This window comes from Nicotiana tabacum, chromosome 18 (genome assembly GCF_000715075.1).
Source record: "Nicotiana tabacum cultivar K326 chromosome 18, ASM71507v2, whole genome shotgun sequence".
Taxonomy (NCBI): Eukaryota; Viridiplantae; Streptophyta; class Magnoliopsida; order Solanales; family Solanaceae; genus Nicotiana; species Nicotiana tabacum.
The window spans coordinates 114,061,654-114,083,087 of NC_134097.1; the positions used below are offsets into that span (position 1 = coordinate 114,061,654).

The window sequence follows — 21,434 nt, forward strand, 5'->3', positions numbered from 1 at the left end:
AAGACTCATTTGCATGCTCGACACCAACGTATAGATACTCGTCACCACACCTATACGTCGTACTCAAAACTAACACGTAGCAAATAAGACGACAATACCTATTCCCTCAAGATAAGGTTAGACCAAACACTTACCTCGATTCTATAGCCAAAATCAAGCCTCAATGTTTTCCCAATGTTTTCCCCAAAAAGTCAAAAATCGACCCCGAGCTCGCTTGGTCAAAACTCAAGGTTAGGACCAAAACCCATTCACCCACGTACCCAAATATGTAATTAGTTTCGAAATCTGACCCCAAATCGAGGTCTAAATCTCAATTTTACAAAAATCCCTAATTCTACCCAAACCCCCAGTTTCTACCATGAAAACCCTAGATTTTTGGATGAAAATTGATGAAATGCAATTGGTAATTAAAAGAAAGTGGTTTAGAATCATATACCAATACTTTGGGGAAGAACATGACTCTTGAAAATCGCCTCTAAGCTTTCTTGGTTTTGAAAATATGAAATTATGGAAGACTCCCATTTTTTATTCCATTTTTAAAACACTGGACAAACCTTCTTCGCGTTCGCGAGATGCTGTCACGTTCGCGATGCTTTGCGGCCAGAAAGGCCTTCGCATTCGCGAAGAGTTGCTCGCGTTTGCGATGGTCTTTCCCCCTGACCATCGCGTTCGCGGGCCTTGGACCGTGTTCGCGAAGGACAACTCATATATTCCCCCATCCACCTCCATTACACTACGAGTTCGCGTATGGTCGATCGCGTTTGCGAAGAGCAATCCCCCCCAGTGCTCCACGTTCACGACCAAGGCCTCGCATTCGCGTAGAAGAAACCCCTCCCCATACCAGCTCACACTTCGCGTTCGCGAACGCGAAGCACAAAGTATCAGAATACCAGAAGCAGCAATACAACAGAAATTCCTAAGTCCAAAACATCCCAAAAGCTATCCGAAACTCACCCGAGCCCTCGGTGCTCCAAACCAAACATGCACACAAGTCTAAAATTATCATACGGACTTACTCATGCGATCAAATCGCTAAAATAACACCTAAAACTACGGATTTAGCATCAAATCAATTAAAATCTCAAGAACTCTTAAAGTTTCTATTTTCACAACTAAGGGTCCGAATCACGTCATGTAAACTCCGTTTCTTACCAATGTTCACAGACATAACTGAAATACCATATTAAACCTGTACCAGGTTTCGGAACCAAAATATGGGCCGATACTAACAAGATCGAATATTATTCATTTTCCAAAAATCTGATCCCTATATTTTCAGTTAAACAATTTTCTTCAAAAATTTATTTCTTAGGCTAGGGACCTCGGAATTCAATTTCGGGCACATGCCCAAGTCCTATATTTTTCTACGGATCATCCGGGACCGTCAAATCACGAGTCGAGGTCCGTTTACCCAAAATATTGACCGAAGTCAACTTAATTCAATTTTAAAGGCAAAATTTAGTATTTTTCTCAAATTTTCACATAAAGGCTTTCCGGATATGCGCTCAGATTGCACACGTAAATCGATAAAAGAAGATTTTCAAGGTCTCGAAACACAAATTTGACTTCTAAAACAAGAAATGACCTTTTGGGTCATCATAGTAGAAGAAACAGAAAATTAATCTGAGCCCACTAAATTCACAGTATTTTCTTAAGGAACTTAGTCCCCTCCTAGTCCCCGAGGTTTAGGATTATTTCCTCCCAGGATAGAATGGATTACAATTACTTGTATAGCGGTACTTCAAACCCCAGTGACCAACAAACTCAAAAACCAGTAGCAAATCACACTTACTGATTTTTTCTGTTAAAAACAATGCAGAAGAAAGAAGGAGAAATTAGAATTTTCAATAAGGAAAATCTGTGGGAATGATCATGTATTTATAGCCAAAAAGTTGGGTAATACCGAAGAGTTGCAACTCTTCATATAAAGGTTGCAACTCAAAAGCGACGATAGTGCGAGACTTGCCTTCTTCTCAACTTTTTAAGAGCTAGAAGAAGTGCAATGTATATATATACCCATCAAAACTCTTTTCCTCCTCTAATATGGGATAATGTCCCTTTGTCAAAGAGTAAAATTCAAAAATATTTTTCCCTCCAATTCTCATTCACTCTATTTTAAACTCTAACAAGCTTTAACCCAACAGGATGAAATTTATATTGAAGTATGTGATCATCTCATTCTAAAAGATTAGACCGTTAGAGAAAATACTCTTTTATTTGTTGATTTACATTTTCAGCACGCCTCTATGAGGGTGTTTGGCTAAGCTTATAAGCTGGTCAAACTGGCTTATAAGCACTTTTTGGCGTATCTACGCGTTTGACAAAATTAAAAGTGCTTATAAGTTAAGTGCTTATAAGCCAAAAATAAGCCAAAAGTCATAAGTTGGTCTCCCCAACTTATCAAATTTCAACTTATAAGCACTTTAGGTTTGACCAAAATATTTACTATTCTATCCCTAAAATACTTATTTTTAAAACAAAACTCTTCGTATACCTAGTTCTTCAGCTGATTATTATTAATTTCAGCACTTTTATCCAAACACGTAATTGCTTATTTTTAAATCAATTTCAGCACTTAAAAGTGTTTTTCAGCACCCAATGCTTATCAGCTACCCTAAATCAGCTAAGCCAAACGGGCTCTATATCACTTGCGAGTGTGAGTCACTTTCATAGACCAAGTGTGTAAGCTCTTTTTTGTGATAGGTGATGTTGAAAGTCGAACTTTTTATATTTGTCTGATCAATAGTATATAGTATTATTGCGGTGTGTAACCATCTCATTTAAAATTTTAAGCTGCTAGAGAGAATACATTGTTATTTGTTAAGTTATGTCTTCAACAATTTACCCTAAATAAACTCCTTCAATTTTAATTTTATATAACACTCTATATCATGATAACGCATATTTTTTGTTCTTGTATACTTTTGAAAAAGAAAAGATGGAAAGCTAAATTCTTTCCAGCATCTGTTCTCTGCTTTACTGCATACCATATGGTCGGAATCTGTACTTTCTATTTACTATTGAAAAATCACACTGATTGAAACATTTTCCTAATTAATTCAAAGCCTAAAGTATAATAACTGACCAGCAAATTTTTAACTTCGCAATGAACAAGTATACTTTCTTTAATTTAGACACGTTAGAAACATTTACAAAATTCTTTGTAGGGCCCTAATTTGGCTAATTTTCTAAAGATAGCATGTCTTTATGTTGTTTGTTGTTTAAATAAATATTATCAAAATTGATTAATATCCATAAATCAGTTCAATTCTCCACGTTTATGTCATGCAAAAATACCTTTAAGATCATTTCACTTTGTAATTCAAAATTATAACTGTGTTTTATCTTCCAACTAGTTGATTTTATTTAAACTTTTAATTCTTTTAGCTTACTCGTTCCCAAAATGAACATCACACGGTTTATTGGTGCCAAAACTAATCACACGTATTGAAAATTGAGGATTGACGTACAAAGGTCGAATTTTATGCAATTCAAAATACAGGAATCGACTATCTTTTTTACTTCGAAATTAGAAGTAAAAAAGTTAGAAAATAAATGGGGTGATATGAAGTAAAAAGTCATACAATACTTTCTAAGAAAGTCGAACATGTCCAGCTTTCACTTTTCTACCTTAAAATTATTTTCTTGCAAGTTCTTATGCCTATTTTAATCAGTTAGGCTCCACGCCTTAGACTGTTTTTCCCATCTCAATAACGGATATGTCTTTTTTTTTTCTTTATCAGTTCTTGGGGAAATTCATTTCACATATGATCATATTAATAGGCTTGTTTTTATTTATTTTTATGATAGCTCCGCAATTACAGTTTTTTATTTTAGGGATTTTTACCTATCTATACCATATATCAAAACTTATTACCCTCAATGTTTAAGGTTTGTGTTTATTACATTTAAGCATACCATATTACCATTTCTATACCATAATTCAAATTAGGGATATAATTAAGGGTTCATTTTTATTAGGCATAATTATAGGACTGTATCTTCACGTTATTTGGTTTACCCGCCCCTCTCTCCTCCCACCCCCCCCCACACCCCCTACGATTTACCTTCAGTTCCCCACCCCCACGATTTACCTTCAGTTTTTCCTCCATTCTCGTACAATCTCTTCTCACCCACAATTACCATCACTTTCTTCTCCACTTAATTACCTTCAGTTGATAGTATCCCCCACGATTTGAATTCACTTCCATCTTTGTCTTCAACTCCTAAATCATGAAAAAAACCAACGCTCCCCAAAAAAAATCATCAAAAGCTATATTAGCTGACATTCCAACCTTTGATTTGGGTGTTTTAACACCAAAATCACCACCAAAAAACCCACAAACGACGCATGCAAGTGAACAAACTACTGGTATTTCATCTTCTAGACAAATTCGTGCGGAAATGAGAAGCAAGCATTTGCACGATGTTGATGTTGGTGGAGTTGATAAACTAGTCGACAATCAACTGAAACGCAAGGGGAAAGAGTTGAGTGTAGATGACGATTTTGTAGATGATTCTCCCAAAGTTCCATCTGTGAAAAAACACAAGGTCTCTCCTTCTTCATCAAAACCAAAGAAGAAGAAACCCTCAAAAAAAGTACCAAAATTGGTTAAGGAAAAAATTTCAATAAAGGTAAACACTATTTATGTTTCCTCACTGTTTTGTAGTTTGATTTTGGTTGTAAAAATCTGTTGTTCAAGTGTTAATTTAGTGTTCAAGTGTTTTTTGGCCAAATGTGGTATTGTCCTAATTTTGTAGATTATTTTTCGCAATTTTGTAGGTTTAATGGAACTGTGATTATTAGACAGTGTATACTGTAGTTAGTTTGTAGTTGATTTGTAGTCTGATCGTTAAATTGTAGAGATGGTATTTTTCATTGCAATTTGTATTGCTGCTACATTTAACTTCATTCTAAATACAATTTATCTACATGTTGTGAGTTACTCGAAGTAACTGTTACATTCTTTAGATAATGTTTACAAGTGCATTGTTCTTCTTTGATTGTTCAAGTGTATTTTGGTAAAATGTGGTGTTGTCCTAATTTTGTAGATTCTTTGTCTCAATTTTGTAGTCTAATTGGAACTGTGACTCTTAGACAGTGTATAAATGTAGTTAGTTTGTAGTTGATGTGTAGTCTGATGGTTAAATTGTAGATATGATATTTTTTATCGTAACCTGTATAGCTCATATATTTAACTTCATTCTAACTACAGTTAATCTACATTTATGTGAGATACTTGAAGTAACTGTTTTGTAGATTCTTTGTCTCAATTTTGTAGTTTAATTGGAACTGTGACTCTTAGACAGTGTATAAATGTAGTTAGTTTGTAGTTGATGTGTAGTCTGATGGTTAAATTGTAGATATGTTATTTTTTATTGTAGCCTGTATAGCTCATATATTTAACTTCATTCTAACTACAGTTAATCTACATTTATGTGACATACTTGAAGTGACTGTTACATCCTGTAGATAATGTTTACACGTGCATTGTTCTTCTGTTATTGTTTTGTAGTTATAGGTGTGGGTAGGCTATTCTTCTTCTAGTTATATTTTGTATTTGTCATGTAGTTATATGTAGATTACTGTTTCCTTTTTATGCAAACTACTAATGTTCATTAATTTTATATTTTCTACAGAATGGACCTTACTTTGCACAACAAAATGTTGATTATGGTGTGCTTAGATTCCACAGTTTGTGTGATCCTAGTATACCTAGCCAGATACAAGCTTTACTCTCTCCGAATGCTTTAAGGGTTTTCAGAAAAACTTGTTTTGGTTACTTATTAGGTCTCCCCAAAATCTGTATGCAAAACCAATCACTTCATCTTCTGATGAAGTATGAATTGACAAAGTCTACTGACTCATATTTTTCAGTACTATTTAAGGGTGAAAAATTGAATTTTTCCTTGAGAGAATTTGGGTTGATAACTGGTCTTAATTGTGTGAATAAGTTTTCAGACTATGGTTACACTTCCACCTATGTTAGCCCTTTAATGAATACATATTTTCCGAACAAAGAAAGGGTTGAGAAATGGCATTTGAAAAATGTAGTGACTAATAAAGCATGGGCAAACGATGTGGATGCGGTGAAGTTGTGCATTCTTTATATGTTGGAATTTTTTGTTTGTCCTTCTGATAAAGACCATGTGACTTTCATAGACAAGTTTATGTTCTTTCTAATAGAGTCTGGTAATTTTGAGTCATACCCATGGGGTATCAAATCCTTCAAGCAGGTTATTGAATCTGTCCGACATCGTCTTAATCCCCATGTACATTCTTATCTGATACGGGGATGCTCATTAGCCTTGCAAGTGTGGCTATATGAGTGTTGCTCGTCCGTCAGCACCGAGCTTGCTACGAGATGTTCTGAATCTATACCTCGCATTTTAAGATGGTCAGCTACAAAGGGGCAGATTTGGTTAACTGCAATTGAAGAGAAGATGATCAAGCCTGAGTGGATCAAGGTATTTTTTTCCACTTTTGTATGATGCTACAATTACATTCATAATAACTACATTTAATCTACATTTTTTTGTCACTTGAATTAACTGTTATTTTCATCATTCAGTTCACAAACATGATTGAATCTGGAGAAGAGCTTGGAGTGCTTAATCTGCCAGACAAGATTCAATATGAAGATGAACATGGTGCTCAACCATCACATGTTCCAACTGCTGCTTCTCCATCATTTGAACCCAAATATACAGATTGTCAAGAGGACATTGAATCTGTCAGTAGCAAGCTCATGAAGTTGAAAAAGGGGATTGTGCAGGTATTATGAATAACTACAATATATTGACATAATTTGCTACATTTTGACTTCATTACATAACAATTATAGTATGCTATACATTGTAGTTAATTTGTGATATAAATCTATAACAATTATAGTTTGTTGAATTGTAGTGTAACTGTAGCAGTTAGAATAAGATTACCAACTAATTATATATTTAATTTTTAGGTTGATGTAAAGTTAGATGCCTATAGGAAGGATGTTTTTGAGGAACTCTCAAGCCTTCGAGAGTTCATAGATCAATCTTTGAAGGGTGTTATGAATGTGATAAACAAGAGGTTTGATTTGGACGAGTCAAAGGTAAGAATTTACATATAATTTTGTACTAAGACTAATTAAGACATATGAATAAAGTAGTCTCAAATATTCCCCAAAATTGTAGTTTGCTGGTAGTTCAACAAAAAATAATTACCAACATCAAGGAGATAACAACCAGCAATTCCAGTTCAATGCTGGTGATCAACTGCATGGAAGCACAAGCAATATAGGTATCTACAAAATTCCTGCATACATATCTACAAATTTCAAGACAGCATTATTAAATTATACTAATCATTTTTTTACTATGTGTTGCAGCTACAATTTCTCCAGAACATTTTCAACCACATGTTGACTTATATCCTGACTTCCAAGAAGCAGCTGAGGCATATAAAGCAGGTACAGAACCATTCCTTCATTACAATAAGGTTTTTATGCAAATTTTTAATAATTTACACCTTAACTACATATTCCTACATATATCTACAATTCTCATTCCCAATTATTCATTCAAGCTGATGTTTCAGTAGAACATCTACAAGGAAATATTGAGGAAGAACCAGTAATTGATGAAGTGGTTGAGCCACAACAAGCAGGTAATATATTCTCTATATTCTCTATAACTCCATAATACTGTTCATATCTACATAGATCTACACTTATCTACAGAAGGTGAAGTTCTACAGTCGCCAATTCACGGTGTGACTGTGACTGAAGTTGTTCCTGAAGGCATTGATAAAAAAGTTGTTCCTGAAGGCATTGAAAACAAAGGTTTGACATTGGATGACTTTGAGCTGCCAGAAAACTTATCACAGTTGGTCATGTATGGCGAGCCCATACGAGATGAATCAACCCCTGTTCATCCCGGTAGAACCAGGCAACCGGGAAAACATGCACGATCACCTTTCACATCTTTGTATAGTTCTGGAGGCAGCACATCTGTTGGACCTAAATTTTTTTACCTCAAGCACCCCTTCACAAGTGTCATAGGTGAAAATGTAGATCCTGAATTGACAGAAAGGTTCACCAACTGGTTATACATTCGTAGTGATAAAGTATCTAGGAGGTATGAATGCTTCATTTTACACTGTCTGTTCACCATTTTTATACTTTAAAATTGTAATTCATTTTGTAAATTTTTTGTATTTGATCATCTTTTTTTTGTTATTACAGGAGGAAATATTACTTTTCCAAGAAGGATAACCAAATCAAGCCTTGGTTGGATTTTGGTTGTGAAAAGATTGATAAGAAGGACTAGTTTTATGACCTTGCTCACCCCGGACAAGTCATCAATAACACAGTAAGTATAAAGAACATAATCATTCACAATATCTGTTTTGTCTTCAGCTGTGTAGTGTAATTGTAGTTTATTTTTCAGCTATGATGTGTAATTGTAGTAATATTGTAGACAACATATATATGTTACTATATTTATGTCTCAGCTGTGAAATTTTGCTTTTTATGGACCTTATGTATCATATGTGATGATGATTGTATGTACAAACTGGAATTTTGGTACTTTTGACTGACTTGGAATCTCCGTGTACCACAACTGTAGTTACCTTGTAGTAATATTGTAGAGCTTGTGATTGTGCCTATTAATATTAATTGTAGGTTGAACTTGCTGATTATTGGGAGCTTAAGTTAGGTGGTATGTTTCATTTGTTCCTCTGTATAGTGAATAAATGTAGACAGTGCATAAATATAGTTAATGTGTAGTTGTTTTGTAGTCTGATGGGTCAATTGTACATATAGTACTTGTTCACTATGGTTCATACAAACTACAATTAAATTACATTTTGTGAGGAACTTGGACTAACTGTTATATTTCTGTAGTTATAGTGTAGCTAATTTGCAGCAAACTGTTAGAGTTTTTAATAAATTCAAATTGTAGTTAATCTGTAGCTGTCTTGTAGACAAGTGTGGTTACACCGTACCTTATTGTATATGTTTATTCTATTTTGGCAGCACATTGATGTTATTATGTATTATCTGCGAAAAAGAGGCAAATATGGCCCCAACAATAATACTAGGTTCACAACCACGGATTGCTTGTTCAAGACAAAGATTGAAAGAATCTATGACAAGTTCATAAGTTCTCCACTGGAACAAAGGTATTCGGTTGTTAAACCCGAGGATGATGTTGGAGAATATATTCTTGGGTACAGAATTCTTGCTAATGTTGCCTGGGATCTTGTTGACTATGTGCTCATGCCTGTGAACCTTGTAGAGAACTTCCATTGGTTGTTGCTAGTTTTTGACATAAAGGACAGACAACTTTATGTTTATGATTCCATGGTGAGAGCAAACCGTCATAAAACAGTTGAGACATTGGTTGACAAGTTTTCAATCATTATCCCTCTGTATTTGTCATGCACTGGTTTCTATGGTAAACGTAAAGACATTAACTTCAAGAGCACAAAGGCATACATCGAAAAACCAGTTACGGACCCTCTCGACATACAATGGATGGTTGCTGAGATTCCACAACAAAAGGAAGGCTCAGTGTAAAAAAATAATCTCCCTTTCTATATGTTTAATTTTTTTATTTTAATCATTTGTTATATAATGAAAAATTCTCATCTTATGCAGCGATTGTGGTGTATTTGTGGCTGCATTTGCGGAGTATGTTAGCCTTGGAGATTTGGCAATCCCAAAGGAAGATCTTTCTGATATTGACCAACACCGTAGACGCTATGGAGCTCTACTGTGGGACTATGCAACAAAGAAGCAAGAAGATGGGTCAATCAGTGAGAGTGAGGTTACTGGCAGGCTAGCAAGGAGGAAGGGTGCTCCGAAAAAAAACGAGAGGACTAGAGTGCAACGAAAGAAGAAATAGACTATTGTGTTCCTAGTTTGATCTGTGAAATTTGGTAGTTGAATTGGAAAACAATGTAGGAAATATGTCGTTTTGGTTTTCTACAACACTTTTTGTTGATTACATTATACTCGAGTACTCTGATTACATTTTTATAGCAACAGCTTTGTCTTACAATTTGACTTTAATCTTCAAGTTATTTTTATAAATACCTTCAAGTGCCAAGTAATATCTGTATATAACTGTCATTTGTTACACAGCAGAAAGATAAAATAAATACAGGAATCATATAAATAATTTAGCCATTTTTTATCAGCAAGGTTTATCAAAAAAATTCAATTTATCTACATTTAAACTACGTCAAACTACATTTTAACTACAACTCCTCTACATATGAATAACAGGACTACAGTTCTAACACAGTTAAACTACATATTCACTACAATCTAGATACAATTTACGTTGAATGCATTCTTTATTAATATCAGTTTTTTTGTATACAGTAAATATTAAAGTTTAACTATTCTATAAAAAAAAGACAACTTTAGATGTTTGACAGAATACATAAAAACATAAATAGTGCAGATACACAAATTGATGTTTATACTTCTTATTCATCTTCAAAAACTTAAACAATTACACAAGAAAATCCGATAATTTGAGCTCACTAACATTTATTTTGAATAACTATTCTAACTACATGATATTCATTTCTTTTTCGGCGCATTCTTGCAAGTTCTTTTGTTATGCCCTTCACCTCCACAATTACCACATGACACCTTGTATTTCTTTGACTTTATTTCATCAAATGTTTTATATCTTTCCTTGCGAGGTCTCCCTGGCTGCCTTTTATCCCCCGCCGGTGGCTTTACTACCTCATCCAAAATATGTTGTGGCACTTCCCATTTGCCTTCATCAGGAAGAGGATTTACTGGCATTTCATAGGTAAGCAGAAGGCTCTTCCTTGTGTAATACGGAGAGCAATAGTTTTCGTATGTTTCATTCCTATGCCTTAATGCTGCCAAAGCATGCGCACATGGAAGTTCATCAAGTTGGAATTGTCCACAACTACATTTCTTGTTTTCTAGACACACAATGTACCGCTTCACACCATCTAACACAGTATGTATATGATCTGTTGAAGCCCTCACCTACAATTGAAGACCAAACAGAAATAATAATACATCAATCATTAAAATGGATTATCAACAATTTACCTACAAATCATCAACAAATATATTACAGCTCATCTACAAACTATTATTACCGACAATTTGACTACAGTTTAACTACAATCTGGAAAAACTGCAGCTAGTACTTTTTTGATTCTACTGCACCAAAAAAATATCTTACCCTTAGTTTCTGAGATAATGTACTGTTGTCTTCCAATTCTTTGTTGTATTTGTGACCAAGGTATGTGAAAGTACCATTTGCCTTCGATAACTTTTATTTTGTCCAACGTTCAAGAAGAGTCCTCATATACTCAAATAGATCAAATATTGGAAGCTCTCTTGCATCTTTTGTTACAGCATTCAACGACTCGGCAATGTTTGACGTCATAGTAAAAGTTCTATTTATCGTTGCATGTACTCTTGACCATCTATGATAGCCAATATCATATAGGTAAGACTTTACACGCAGGTCTACCTCTTCAATCTTCAACATCCTTTCATTAAATTCATCCATAGTGTATGACCGTGCTGTAGCAAAGTACAATTCATGTAATTGTAGATGTCCCTTCTTGAATTTTGACCTTATATTTGTTCATATATGCCACATGCAAGAGTAGTGTGCCAATCCCGGATAGACAACTGATGTTGCCTTCAGTATACTCTCATGCCTATCTGAAACAACACACATTGAAGGTCTTTCACCATATGCCTCCTTGAATTGCTCAAAGAACCACTTCCAAGACGCGTCGTTTTCAGAATCAACCACAGCATATGCCAAGGGAAAATAGTACCTACATTTTTAAGACATAAAATATGATTAAATAACAACTACAATATATATTGAGAAATATAGACATGTTAACTACATTCTTTTATATAACTACAAAATAACTACAACATAACTACAATTTAACTGCATTTTAAAGACTATCTACAAAATAAGTACAAAATTATTCCATTATTTACCTGCTGAATCCATGGTGCTTGCTGTCAGCATAATCCCCCGGTAGTCTGACTTTAAGAATGTCCCATCAACCACTACTACCGGCCTACAATGTTGCCAACCATTTATTGATGTACAAAGAGCAACAAATGTGTATAAGAAGCAATCATCTGCTGCCTTCTTCAATTTAACAACATAACCAGGATAATTCTTCTCAAGAATATAAAAATATTTGGGTAATTTGTTGTAGGAGTCACATGGATTCCCTCTCAAAAACTGTAAAGCTTTTTCCTTTGCTCTCCATGCTTGCATGTATAGGTTCAGTCCATGTTCGGATAACATGTCAGTTTGTATGTCCTTTGGTGTGTAAACAGTCTTAAGATCACAATACTTTGGAACGACCATGCTACCAAGTACTGCTGCAGTACGTTTGCGCTGTATGAATGTTTCGTCCATTAGGCAGCATGTGTGTTGACGGCTGAAACTTCTTATCTTGAACATTGCCGAATCATTAATTGACATTGCCTTGAAATGCCATTTACAGCTTTCAGCAACACATATAAGCCAGTAGCTACAAAAGAAATACAATATTTACACAAATTTATGAAAAAACTACAATTAACTACAAACTGACTACAATTTAACTACAATTTATAAAACCCACCTATCTTCAATCATACACTGATTTTGCTGATATATTATCCACAAATAACTACATACCTTCTATGACTAGATCTTTTTACTCTGAACTGGAACTTGTGCATCACTGAATAATTCTTCATTGCAGCAGCTACTGTTTGTTTGTCCTGATAAACTTGTCCTTCTTCAATATATGTTTGCATAGATTCAGTTATTATTTCACTTTGATATTCCTCTATAGCTGGTGAGGATGGAAATTCAAGTAAGTTTAGGGATCCAGACGAACCTGCAAACAATAGATTCATAAATGTAGTTTCTATGTAGATAATTTTTAAAGCAACATTGCTTTATCCTTTTCAGTACTATGTGAGCTTTGTAGTTTAATTGTAGGTAATTGTAGTAATATTGTAGATAACATAGTAACACCATAACTCTCTGCAATGTCGAATCAAACATACCTGCACTGGTGCTTTCATTGTTGATTGCCAATTCCATATTGAAATCTCTTACGCTTATACATAAAGGATACGAACCTAAGTTTTTATTCTCCTTTTTGGTTTCCATGTAAGCACGAACCCCCATATCATTCCTAATCTCCATTGGAGGACAATTCTCGTTCACAATGTATTTGATTTCTATAATTTTATCCGATGTATCAATCGATAATTGTTCTGCAATTTTAGAACTGAGAATTCCGTAGTTTGCATTATCATCTACCACAATGGCATCAACTTCAAAATCTCTAAATCTGCCATAGTTATCCCAATTACCATTCGATTTCAGCATTATTGGGATTTTTGACATGATTTCGTGTAGTTGATAGGAAAAAAGACGAAGAAGAGATGTAGTTTCTACAATTTGAATACTGATATCGACGAAGAGCAATTTTGTACAATTTGAGACGAAGAACAGATATAGTCTCTCTTCAGTAATTGTACAATTTGATTGCGTTTTTTGTGAGATCTCTTTCTGTTGAGGAAGGAGAGAATTACGCAACTGGTGCCTTCATCAGGAAGAGAGATCTCCTTCATTTCAAAATTGGAATAAAATCCTTGACAGAATCACATCAGATTTGGTACCTTCATTTTAGGGCTTTTTTAATGGCAAAATCTACCTATTTTTGGATTGGTATATAATTTGTAGTAAAAGTGTGGACTACATGGATAAATAACAAATTATGAACATTTTTGGTAATAATGTTTGATATATGGTATAGATAGGTAAAAATCCATTTATTTTAATTGTATAGAAGTTTGAATGAAAAAAAGGCAAAAGAAGAAGGAAGACTACAGCTTCCACAATTTTCGGTGGTCTAATTTATTACATTTTTTTTTTTGTTAAAAGCTTTTGTTTTAAACGATTTTGGAAATGTTTGGTTCTTATTTTATAGGAACTATGCTTTATGTTGACTTTCTCTGAAGGCCAGTTGTAGTATGTGATTAATTGCACCAAACAGAACAATAATATGTGATCCGCTTGTCGTATCTTGAAAAGTTCATATAAACATAAATACGATATTGACAATCAAACCTTTTAAGTCAAAATTGGAAGCTGCATTTATTTGACTGAATTTTCTTGATTACTTAAGCTGTCTGAGGCTTAACAGAAATATATATGTCATGATTTTATTTTATATAACGAAGTCGTTTGTTCCTGGTGCATGTAATATTCACGTGGCCAAGTTATGACAATATTTATGCTATAAAGTGAAAAGAGAGTGGTCGAGTTGGTTGAGCATGGACTTTTCCAATGAAAAATCTAGGGTTCGAAACTCACTTGTATACCTTCTCGGTCGAGCCGAGTCCCGTGTTTACCCTCCAATGTAATTTGCGGGCTAATTCACAGGAGCGAGTTACCCTGTGCGCGCCCAAAAAGTAGCACCTGCGAATTTCCTTGTTAACGCACAAAAATTTTGAAAAGAGTACTGTAATGGTTTAATATATGACTTTAATTTGATTTTCTATTTGGTATTTGGACACCAGATTATTTCTAATATTAGCTTATGCAGGAACTGATATGAACAATTGCTGAATATAATATTTGTGCATTCTTAGTTCGAGAACTTAAATCAGAAAAAATTTTAGACGGACTTGAACCTCTTTAGAATTGTAAGAAAATGCAGTGTATCAATATATGTGAGCATTCTACAAAAGTGTAAATATTATGGGACACATCCAAGTGATTCCAAAACAAATGTTAAAGTGACACATAAACTGGAATAATATTCATTTTATACGAAAATTGAAACCATAGAAAATGAAATATAATTTCTAGTAATATTCACTTGGAACGCTAAATAAAGGGAATGGTTTTGAGAATTAAATTACATGTGGAAATATTAAAATGGAGCATAGTCGAATTTGAATAACGTCGTCCATGAAATAAGACCGTGACCTACTGAAACAATGTACTTTTTCAAGCACCGCCAATGTGACTCATTTAGAACCAGTATATGTATTAGAAATCACAATTTCTTTTTCATTTATTCTTTAAGCCCGTGAACAATGAGCTACAAATGAAAAGATTTTACAGAAAAAAAATTATTATAGAATTAAGAACTCTATAAACGAGGCAATTAATCTACTACTCCTCAGCGTCAATTTACATGAGGTACACTTTTTTAACTAGTCCACTCAAAAATAACACATTTTTATTCTGAAAATTTTTTATAGCCACATAAATATCAAGGCCACACAAAGCTTTTATCCCTTGAGCTTTTAGGATCAAAAGTTTCAAAAATATTTTTTTTTCTTAAACTCCTTGTTGAGTCAATCTACTTTTAGAACACGCACAGCCGAAACAAACATAATCATCGGTATCACAAACATATAAACTAGACAATGATTTAATTGCAGAGATTAGAAGCACTAAGCTCTCGAAACTGTTGCACAAATCATTCGCCGGGCAAGAATCTAGGACTGCAGTCTTCTGCTATGCTTTTAGTAAAACCTTGGACGAAAATATCTATGTGGGCAAATATTACTACTCTGAAGAGTGAGTTATTAGGTGAAACTAGTCTTATTTGTAGTGGCTGAAATTGAGCAAAAAAGCAACCCAAAATCGTGTAGGATTCTACTAGGGTAGTAGAATCCGAGTCCAACTCAAATAGAGAACTTTTCTCCTAAGTAACTTTATACGCAAATCTATCAAAGTTTAACTAGGTATAGCAGGGATCACAAAAAATAATAAGAGGTTACCAATTATAGTTATAATTTGAAATTCGGATGAATTAAATCCTACTATAATTAATCACAGTTTATTCCTCTAAAATACTGCAATTGAACTCCTAAATATGAATTTTGTAATTCACAAACACTTATTTTAACTCTCCATGTTAAGATTACAAATACCAGTTGATTAAACTAAATCACTAACAATTAATTTAATCAACTAATTAAATCTTTTATAATCGCTTTTTCATGCGACATATACAAAATTTACGAGCCGAATTTTCACATTAAAACTTATAAGCTTACATAAAGAGGTATTATCATACTCAAGGTTGAGTCATGGATTTTGTCAACTAATTATTATTTCACAAATGTTATTCGTTATTGTCCAATTTATTTGGCATACACTAACTCTGAATAGAGTTGTACCTTTTGATAAATCAAAATAATAAACAAATTACATTAATCATAATAACTATATCAAAATTAGGAATATAAGCTCATTTAATGAATTAGGAAAAATGTTTTATATATTCAGTATAAAGATACCTTTTCTCTACTTGGTCCGTTCAATATACACTAAGTATACTCGCACAAGAAGTTGGAGTAAAACAACTCCCATAATCAAGATAAATTATACTTTAATCTTGTGCTATAATCATCAAGATATTTTACCCAATAATATCTTTGATTGTGAACATAATTATTAATTATGAGAACCGTTAATTTAATCTTCTGTGCATGAGCTAGGGCTCCATACACTAAATCGTCTACTACATAACTAAAGGACACACATGTAACAAATGTATTTAAAATAAAACTTTATTGAATTGAATAAATTAAATAAATAATTATTCCATAAAGAATAAAACATAATACTATAGCTAAACTGCATGGTTAATAGTATATCCAAACAATCTCCTACTTAGACTCATAACCATGCGTCTACAACTCCAATACACATTCCTTCTACATGCTTGTCAAAACTTTTCTGTGGCAAACTCTTTATAAACGGGTCAGCCAAATTGTTCTCTAACGCAATCTTCAATACTTTTACATTACCTCTCTGAGTCATGTCCCGAATTAAATGATATTTACGCTCATATACTTACTCCTTTTACGGCTTCGCGGTTCCTTCGAGTTTGCAACTGCACCACTTTTGTCATAATAAAGTACAATTGGTGCTTGAACCGAAGGAACTACATTAAGCTCTTTCAGTAAGTTCCCGAGCCAAACAAACTCTTTAGATGCCTCAGAGGCAGCCATATATTCGGCTTTCATGGTGGTATCAGCAACACATGATTGCTTGATACTCATCCAACTTATGTCTCCACATCCTAAGGTAAAAACATGTGACGACCCGGCCGGTCGTCTTAAGAATTAATGCCCCGATTCCCTATTAACTACTTTCCCCAAGTTTATTTCCACTAATTTGATTTTTCGGGAGGTTCAGTTTTGGGTTTCAGAGAGTTTTGGGACATTTAGTCCATAAATGAGAGCTTAAGTGTTGGAAAGTTGACCGTAGTCGGAACAGTGTGAAGACGGCCTCGGAATGGAAATCAGATGGTTCTGTTAGCTCCGTTAGATAATTTCGGGGTTATGAGCATGTTCGGATTGGGTTTTGGAGGTTCGTAGCTAATTTAGGCTTGAAATGCCGAAAGTTAAATTTTTAAAGTTTCCGGTCCGATAGTGAGATTTTGATCCGAGGGTCGAAATAGAATTCCGAGAGTTGCAGTAGTTCCGTTGTTTCATTTGGGATGTGTGTGCAAAATTTCAGGTCATTCGGACGAGGTTGATAGACTTTTTGATCGAAAGCGTATTTTTGAGAATTTTGGAGTTCTTAGGCTTGAATCTGATGTGTTTTGGTTGTTTTGATATTGTTTGAAGTGTTTTGAAGATTGGTACAAGTTTGAATAAGGTTTTAGGATATGTTGATGCCTTTGGTTGAGGTCCCAGGGGCCTCGGGGTGATTTTAGATGGTTAACGAGAAATTGAGGAAATGTTGCAGCTGCTGTATTTTTGCTGCTTCTGGTATTTTTGCATCTGCGGTTGGGGACCGCAGATGCGGCTAAGAGGCCGCAGAAGTGGATTGTGTTCTTTTCTTCAGTAACTGTAGAAGCGGTGGAATTACCACAGAAGCGGTACCGCATATGTGGATTTGGAGTCGCAGATGCAAAAGCTGGGTTTTAAATGAATGTCGCAGGTGCGACCTTTGGTCCGCAAAAGCGGGATCGTAGGGCTGCAAATGTAGGAATCGCTAGGCAGAACATATAAATAGTTGCCTTTGCGAATTTGAGCTATTCTTTCACCATTTTTATCCGGGTTTGAAGCTTTTGAGAGAGAATTTGGAGGAAAACAAAGGGGAATCGCTTGGGGGTAACATCCCTAATTTCATAACTCTTTTTTATGTGATAAACGACTTAATTAGTGGTGTGAAGTTTGGGAAAATTGGGTAATTAGAGCTTGAGTTTAATAGGCCTTTAAATGAGGATTTGAGGGGAATTTGGACTCTGATTTTAGTGTTCTTGATATGTATAGACTCATGAGAGTACGAGGTTTCTGAAAATATAAATTTCACCCGATTCCGAGACGTGGGCCCGAGGGGCGCTTTGATCATTTTATATAATTTCGCGTATTGGCTTAGACTTTAATTGTGGAATCAGTTACTTGAAGTGTTATTTACATTATGAAATTGAATTGAATAGATTTGGGCCATTTGGAGTCGAGTACTCATGGCAAAGACGTGGTATCGGGTTGAATTTGAGCTGGTTCGAGGTAAGTGGTTTGTCTAACCTTGTATGGGGGACCTTCCCCTTAGGATATGATATTTGATAATTGAAATGCCTTATACGTGAGGTGATGAGTGCGTACTTGAGCTGATTGTTGAAAATCCGGTTTTACTTAAAGTATTTAAACTGAGTTCCTTTCTTTCCTGTTTTATTCTGCTTGCAAACTTAGCCTGTCGTTAGTTTAGAAAAGCATGCTTAGTTGACTTAATTCCCTATTTTTTTAAACTGCCTTAATTGCATTACGTGAAGTATGTTAGGCTAGAATTAACTGTTTACTTAGTACGAAATTAGCATTTAATTTAATATTCTTGTGTTGTTGCTATGTGTTTTAATTTGGGACTACGGGACGGCATCCCGGGAGATCCTCTGTAACATATTTATGATATGGACTAATGTACGGGATACCAAGAGATCCCTGGCACGTAGATTGAGGATACCTAGAGATCCTCAGGATACCAAGAGATCCCTAGCATATATTGAGGATACCAAGAGATTCCTAGTATATATTGAGGATACCAAGAGATCCTCGGGATACTAAGAGATCCCCGATTATTATCCTTGTTGTGAGTGGTATTTCCTTGTGGTTTGCCTTTATCTCTGTTTTCGTTATTGTACTCTTATTATACTATATAGATTCTTAATATAGATTCTAAATTTTACTGCTTATATTATCCTGTCATTTTATTATCTATTAATCTCAGTAGGGCCCTGATCTTCCTCGTCACTACCCGACCGAGGTTAGGCTTGGCACTTACTGAGTACCGTTGTGGTGTACTCATGCCCTTTCTGTGTATGTTTTTCGTGTGCAGATCCAGGTACCTCTACTCAGGCTTACCATTCTTGAGGCGAGGCGATTCTACAGGACTTCGAGGTATATCTGCCGCATCCGTTGACCGAGGAGTCTTTTTCTATTCCTGCATTTTAGTATTTAGCCCTTCTGTACTTTTGTTCTTGTTAGGCATTTCCGGAGATTAGAGTTATGTAGTGTTTTTCTCAGCTTGTGGATCCATGAGTTTTCGGGTTTTGGGATAGTGTATCAGATTTCGAGAAGTTATGTGTAAATGCCGAGCGGTATTTAAATATTGTTTCCTTCAGTTATTTTTGGCTTTTGATTATTTATTCCGCAAGTTAGTTCATTTTCCGCATTTGTTACGCTTACCTAGTCGTAGAGACTAGGTGCCATCATGATAGTTCACAGAGGGCAAATTGGGGTCGTGACAAGTTGGTATAAGAGCTCTAAGTTCATAGGAGTCATGGATCACAAGCCGGTTTATTAGAGTCTCGTTGATCGGTACGGAGACGTCTGTACTTATCTACGAGAGGCTATGTAACTGTTAGAAAATTTTCCACTTCATTTGATTTCCTTGTCATGTGATATTTTGACATTAAAATTCTAAACTTTTGTCTCTTATTCTCTCACAGATGGTGAGGAAACGTGCTACTTGAGATGATCAAGCAGTCGCGCCCCCTACTGCAGCCGTCAGAGGCTAGGGCTGGGGTAGAGGCCGAGAATGCGCACGTGGTTCAGCCAGAGCACCTGCGCGAGCTGCTGCCGAGGTACCACCAGCATATCCAGCCGGAGTTCAGGCACCTGACATGCCTACTGCTACTACTACTCCAGCTCTTCAGGAGACTTTAGAACAGTTCATTAGCATATACACCACCTTGGCTCAGGCAGGGTTGCTTCCCCTTGCTACAGCCACATCTCAGGCCGGGGGAGGATCACAGACTCCCGCCTCATGCACTCCTAATCAGCGAGTGCATGTTAAGCAGGTCCTTGAGATTATTCATGTACCGCCTGCAGTGCCAGTTCAGCCCGAGGACAGGGCAGCGGCTTCCGAGGATGAGCAGTTGAGGCTTGAGAGGTTCAAGAAGTACAAGCGTCCTATATTTAATGGTCTAGCATTGGAGGATGCTCTGGTATTTCTTGATGAGTGTTACCGTATTCTCTGTGCCATGGATATCTCAGGATCGAGCGGGGTTTCTTTCACTACCTTCCAGCTTCGAGGAGACGCCTATGAGTGGTGGCACACCTATGAGTTAGACAGTCCAGATGAGGCTGCTTCACTGACTTGGGCTCAGTTTTCAGATTTGTTCCTGAGTGAGTATGTTCCTCAGAGCCTTAGGGACGCATGGCACACATAGTTTGAGCATTTGCGCCAGGGTGCTATGACTTTTTCAGAGTATACTGTCCGCTACACCAGTTTGGCTAGGTATGCACCAGCCTTGATTTCTACTGTCTGCGAGAGGGTTCGTCGGTTTATTGATGGACTTATTCCCAGCATCAGATCTAGCATGGCTCATGAGTTGGAGATAGATATTTCTTATCAACGGGTGGTGAGCATTGCTAGGAGATTGAGGGCATACATGCTAGGGAGAGGGATGAGAGGGAGGCCAAGAGGTCTCGAGAGTCGGGCCATTATTATGATGCTCGTACCCTAGCTTCAGGTCGTCATGGTAGGGGTTACATGAGTCGCCCTGTTCATTCAGCTCTTCCAGTAGCCAGTAGTGCTCCAAGTCCTCCTCGATCTCAAGAGCCTTATTATGTACCTCCGATTTCTAGCACACCTTCTACGCATGGTGCTTTCAGAAGTCAGTCCAGCAGACCTGGCCCTAGCTAGTCACAACCACCACGTCCTCCCAGAGCTTGTTTTGAGTGTGGTGACACATGCCACGTGGTGAGGGATTTCCCTAGACTTGGGAGGAGTGCACCTCCATAGACTTCTCAGCCACAGCATGCCCCGCAGAGTTCTCAGGCTATGATTACAGCTCCAATTGCTACCCCACCTGCTCAGCCAGATAGAGATAAAGGTCGGGGATGTAGAGGTCGCCCTAAAGGGGGAGGCCA

The 21,434-nt window shown here is 35.9% G+C and overlaps 3 protein-coding genes across 3 annotated transcripts; 2 read left to right on the plus strand and 1 right to left on the minus strand.

Annotated features, from left to right (window-relative positions):
* The first annotated feature begins 4,233 nt into the window (after window positions 1-4,233).
* LOC142172644 (uncharacterized) lies at window positions 4,234-6,910 on the plus strand. The gene is made up of 4 exons (XM_075236309.1): window positions 4,234-4,551; window positions 5,641-6,468; window positions 6,573-6,776; window positions 6,896-6,910. The coding sequence occupies exons 1-4, from the start codon at window positions 4,234-4,236 to the stop codon at window positions 6,908-6,910; spliced, it is 1,365 nt and encodes a 454-aa protein (XP_075092410.1).
* Window positions 6,911-7,362: 452 nt separating this feature from the next.
* LOC142172645 (uncharacterized) lies at window positions 7,363-8,328 on the plus strand. The gene is made up of 4 exons (XM_075236310.1): window positions 7,363-7,405; window positions 7,571-7,651; window positions 7,707-8,121; window positions 8,229-8,328. Exons 1-4 carry the CDS (start codon window positions 7,363-7,365, stop codon window positions 8,311-8,313), a joined length of 624 nt encoding a protein of 207 aa, XP_075092411.1. The 3' UTR covers window positions 8,314-8,328.
* A 2,252-nt stretch (window positions 8,329-10,580) lies between these two features.
* Window positions 10,581-13,431, minus strand: LOC142172646 (uncharacterized). Its single transcript, XM_075236311.1, has 6 exons — window positions 13,086-13,431; window positions 12,709-12,913; window positions 12,012-12,559; window positions 11,952-11,958; window positions 11,695-11,836; window positions 10,581-11,024 (listed from the first exon to the last, which is right to left on the minus strand). The coding sequence occupies exons 1-6, from the start codon at window positions 13,429-13,431 to the stop codon at window positions 10,581-10,583; spliced, it is 1,692 nt and encodes a 563-aa protein (XP_075092412.1).
* Between the last annotated feature and the right edge of the window lie 8,003 nt (window positions 13,432-21,434).

Coding starts and splice junctions, on each gene's coding strand:
- LOC142172644 (XM_075236309.1), top strand. CDS start 4,234: ATGAAAAAAACCAACGCTCCCCAAAAAAAATCATCAAAAGCTATATTA. Junction 4,552..5,640: donor CATCTGTGAAAAAACACAAG/GTCTCTCCTTCT, acceptor TATTTTCTACAG/AATGGACCTTACTTTGCACA. Junction 6,469..6,572: donor TCAAGCCTGAGTGGATCAAG/GTATTTTTTTCC, acceptor TTCATCATTCAG/TTCACAAACATGATTGAATC.
- LOC142172645 (XM_075236310.1), top strand. CDS start 7,363: ATGTGTTGCAGCTACAATTTCTCCAGAACATTTTCAACCACAT. Junction 7,406..7,570: donor CAGAACATTTTCAACCACAT/GTTGACTTATAT, acceptor TATTCATTCAAG/CTGATGTTTCAGTAGAACAT. Junction 8,122..8,228: donor AGTGATAAAGTATCTAGGAG/GTATGAATGCTT, acceptor TTGTTATTACAG/GAGGAAATATTACTTTTCCA.
- LOC142172646 (XM_075236311.1), bottom strand. CDS start 13,431: ATGTCAAAAATCCCAATAATGCTGAAATCGAATGGTAATTGGGATAAC. Junction 12,914..13,085: donor CAATGAAAGCACCAGTGCAG/GTATGTTTGATT, acceptor TATTGTTTGCAG/GTTCGTCTGGATCCCTAAAC. Junction 11,025..11,694: donor GGCATGAGAGTATACTGAAG/GCAACATCAGTT, acceptor CTTCAATTGTAG/GTGAGGGCTTCAACAGATCA.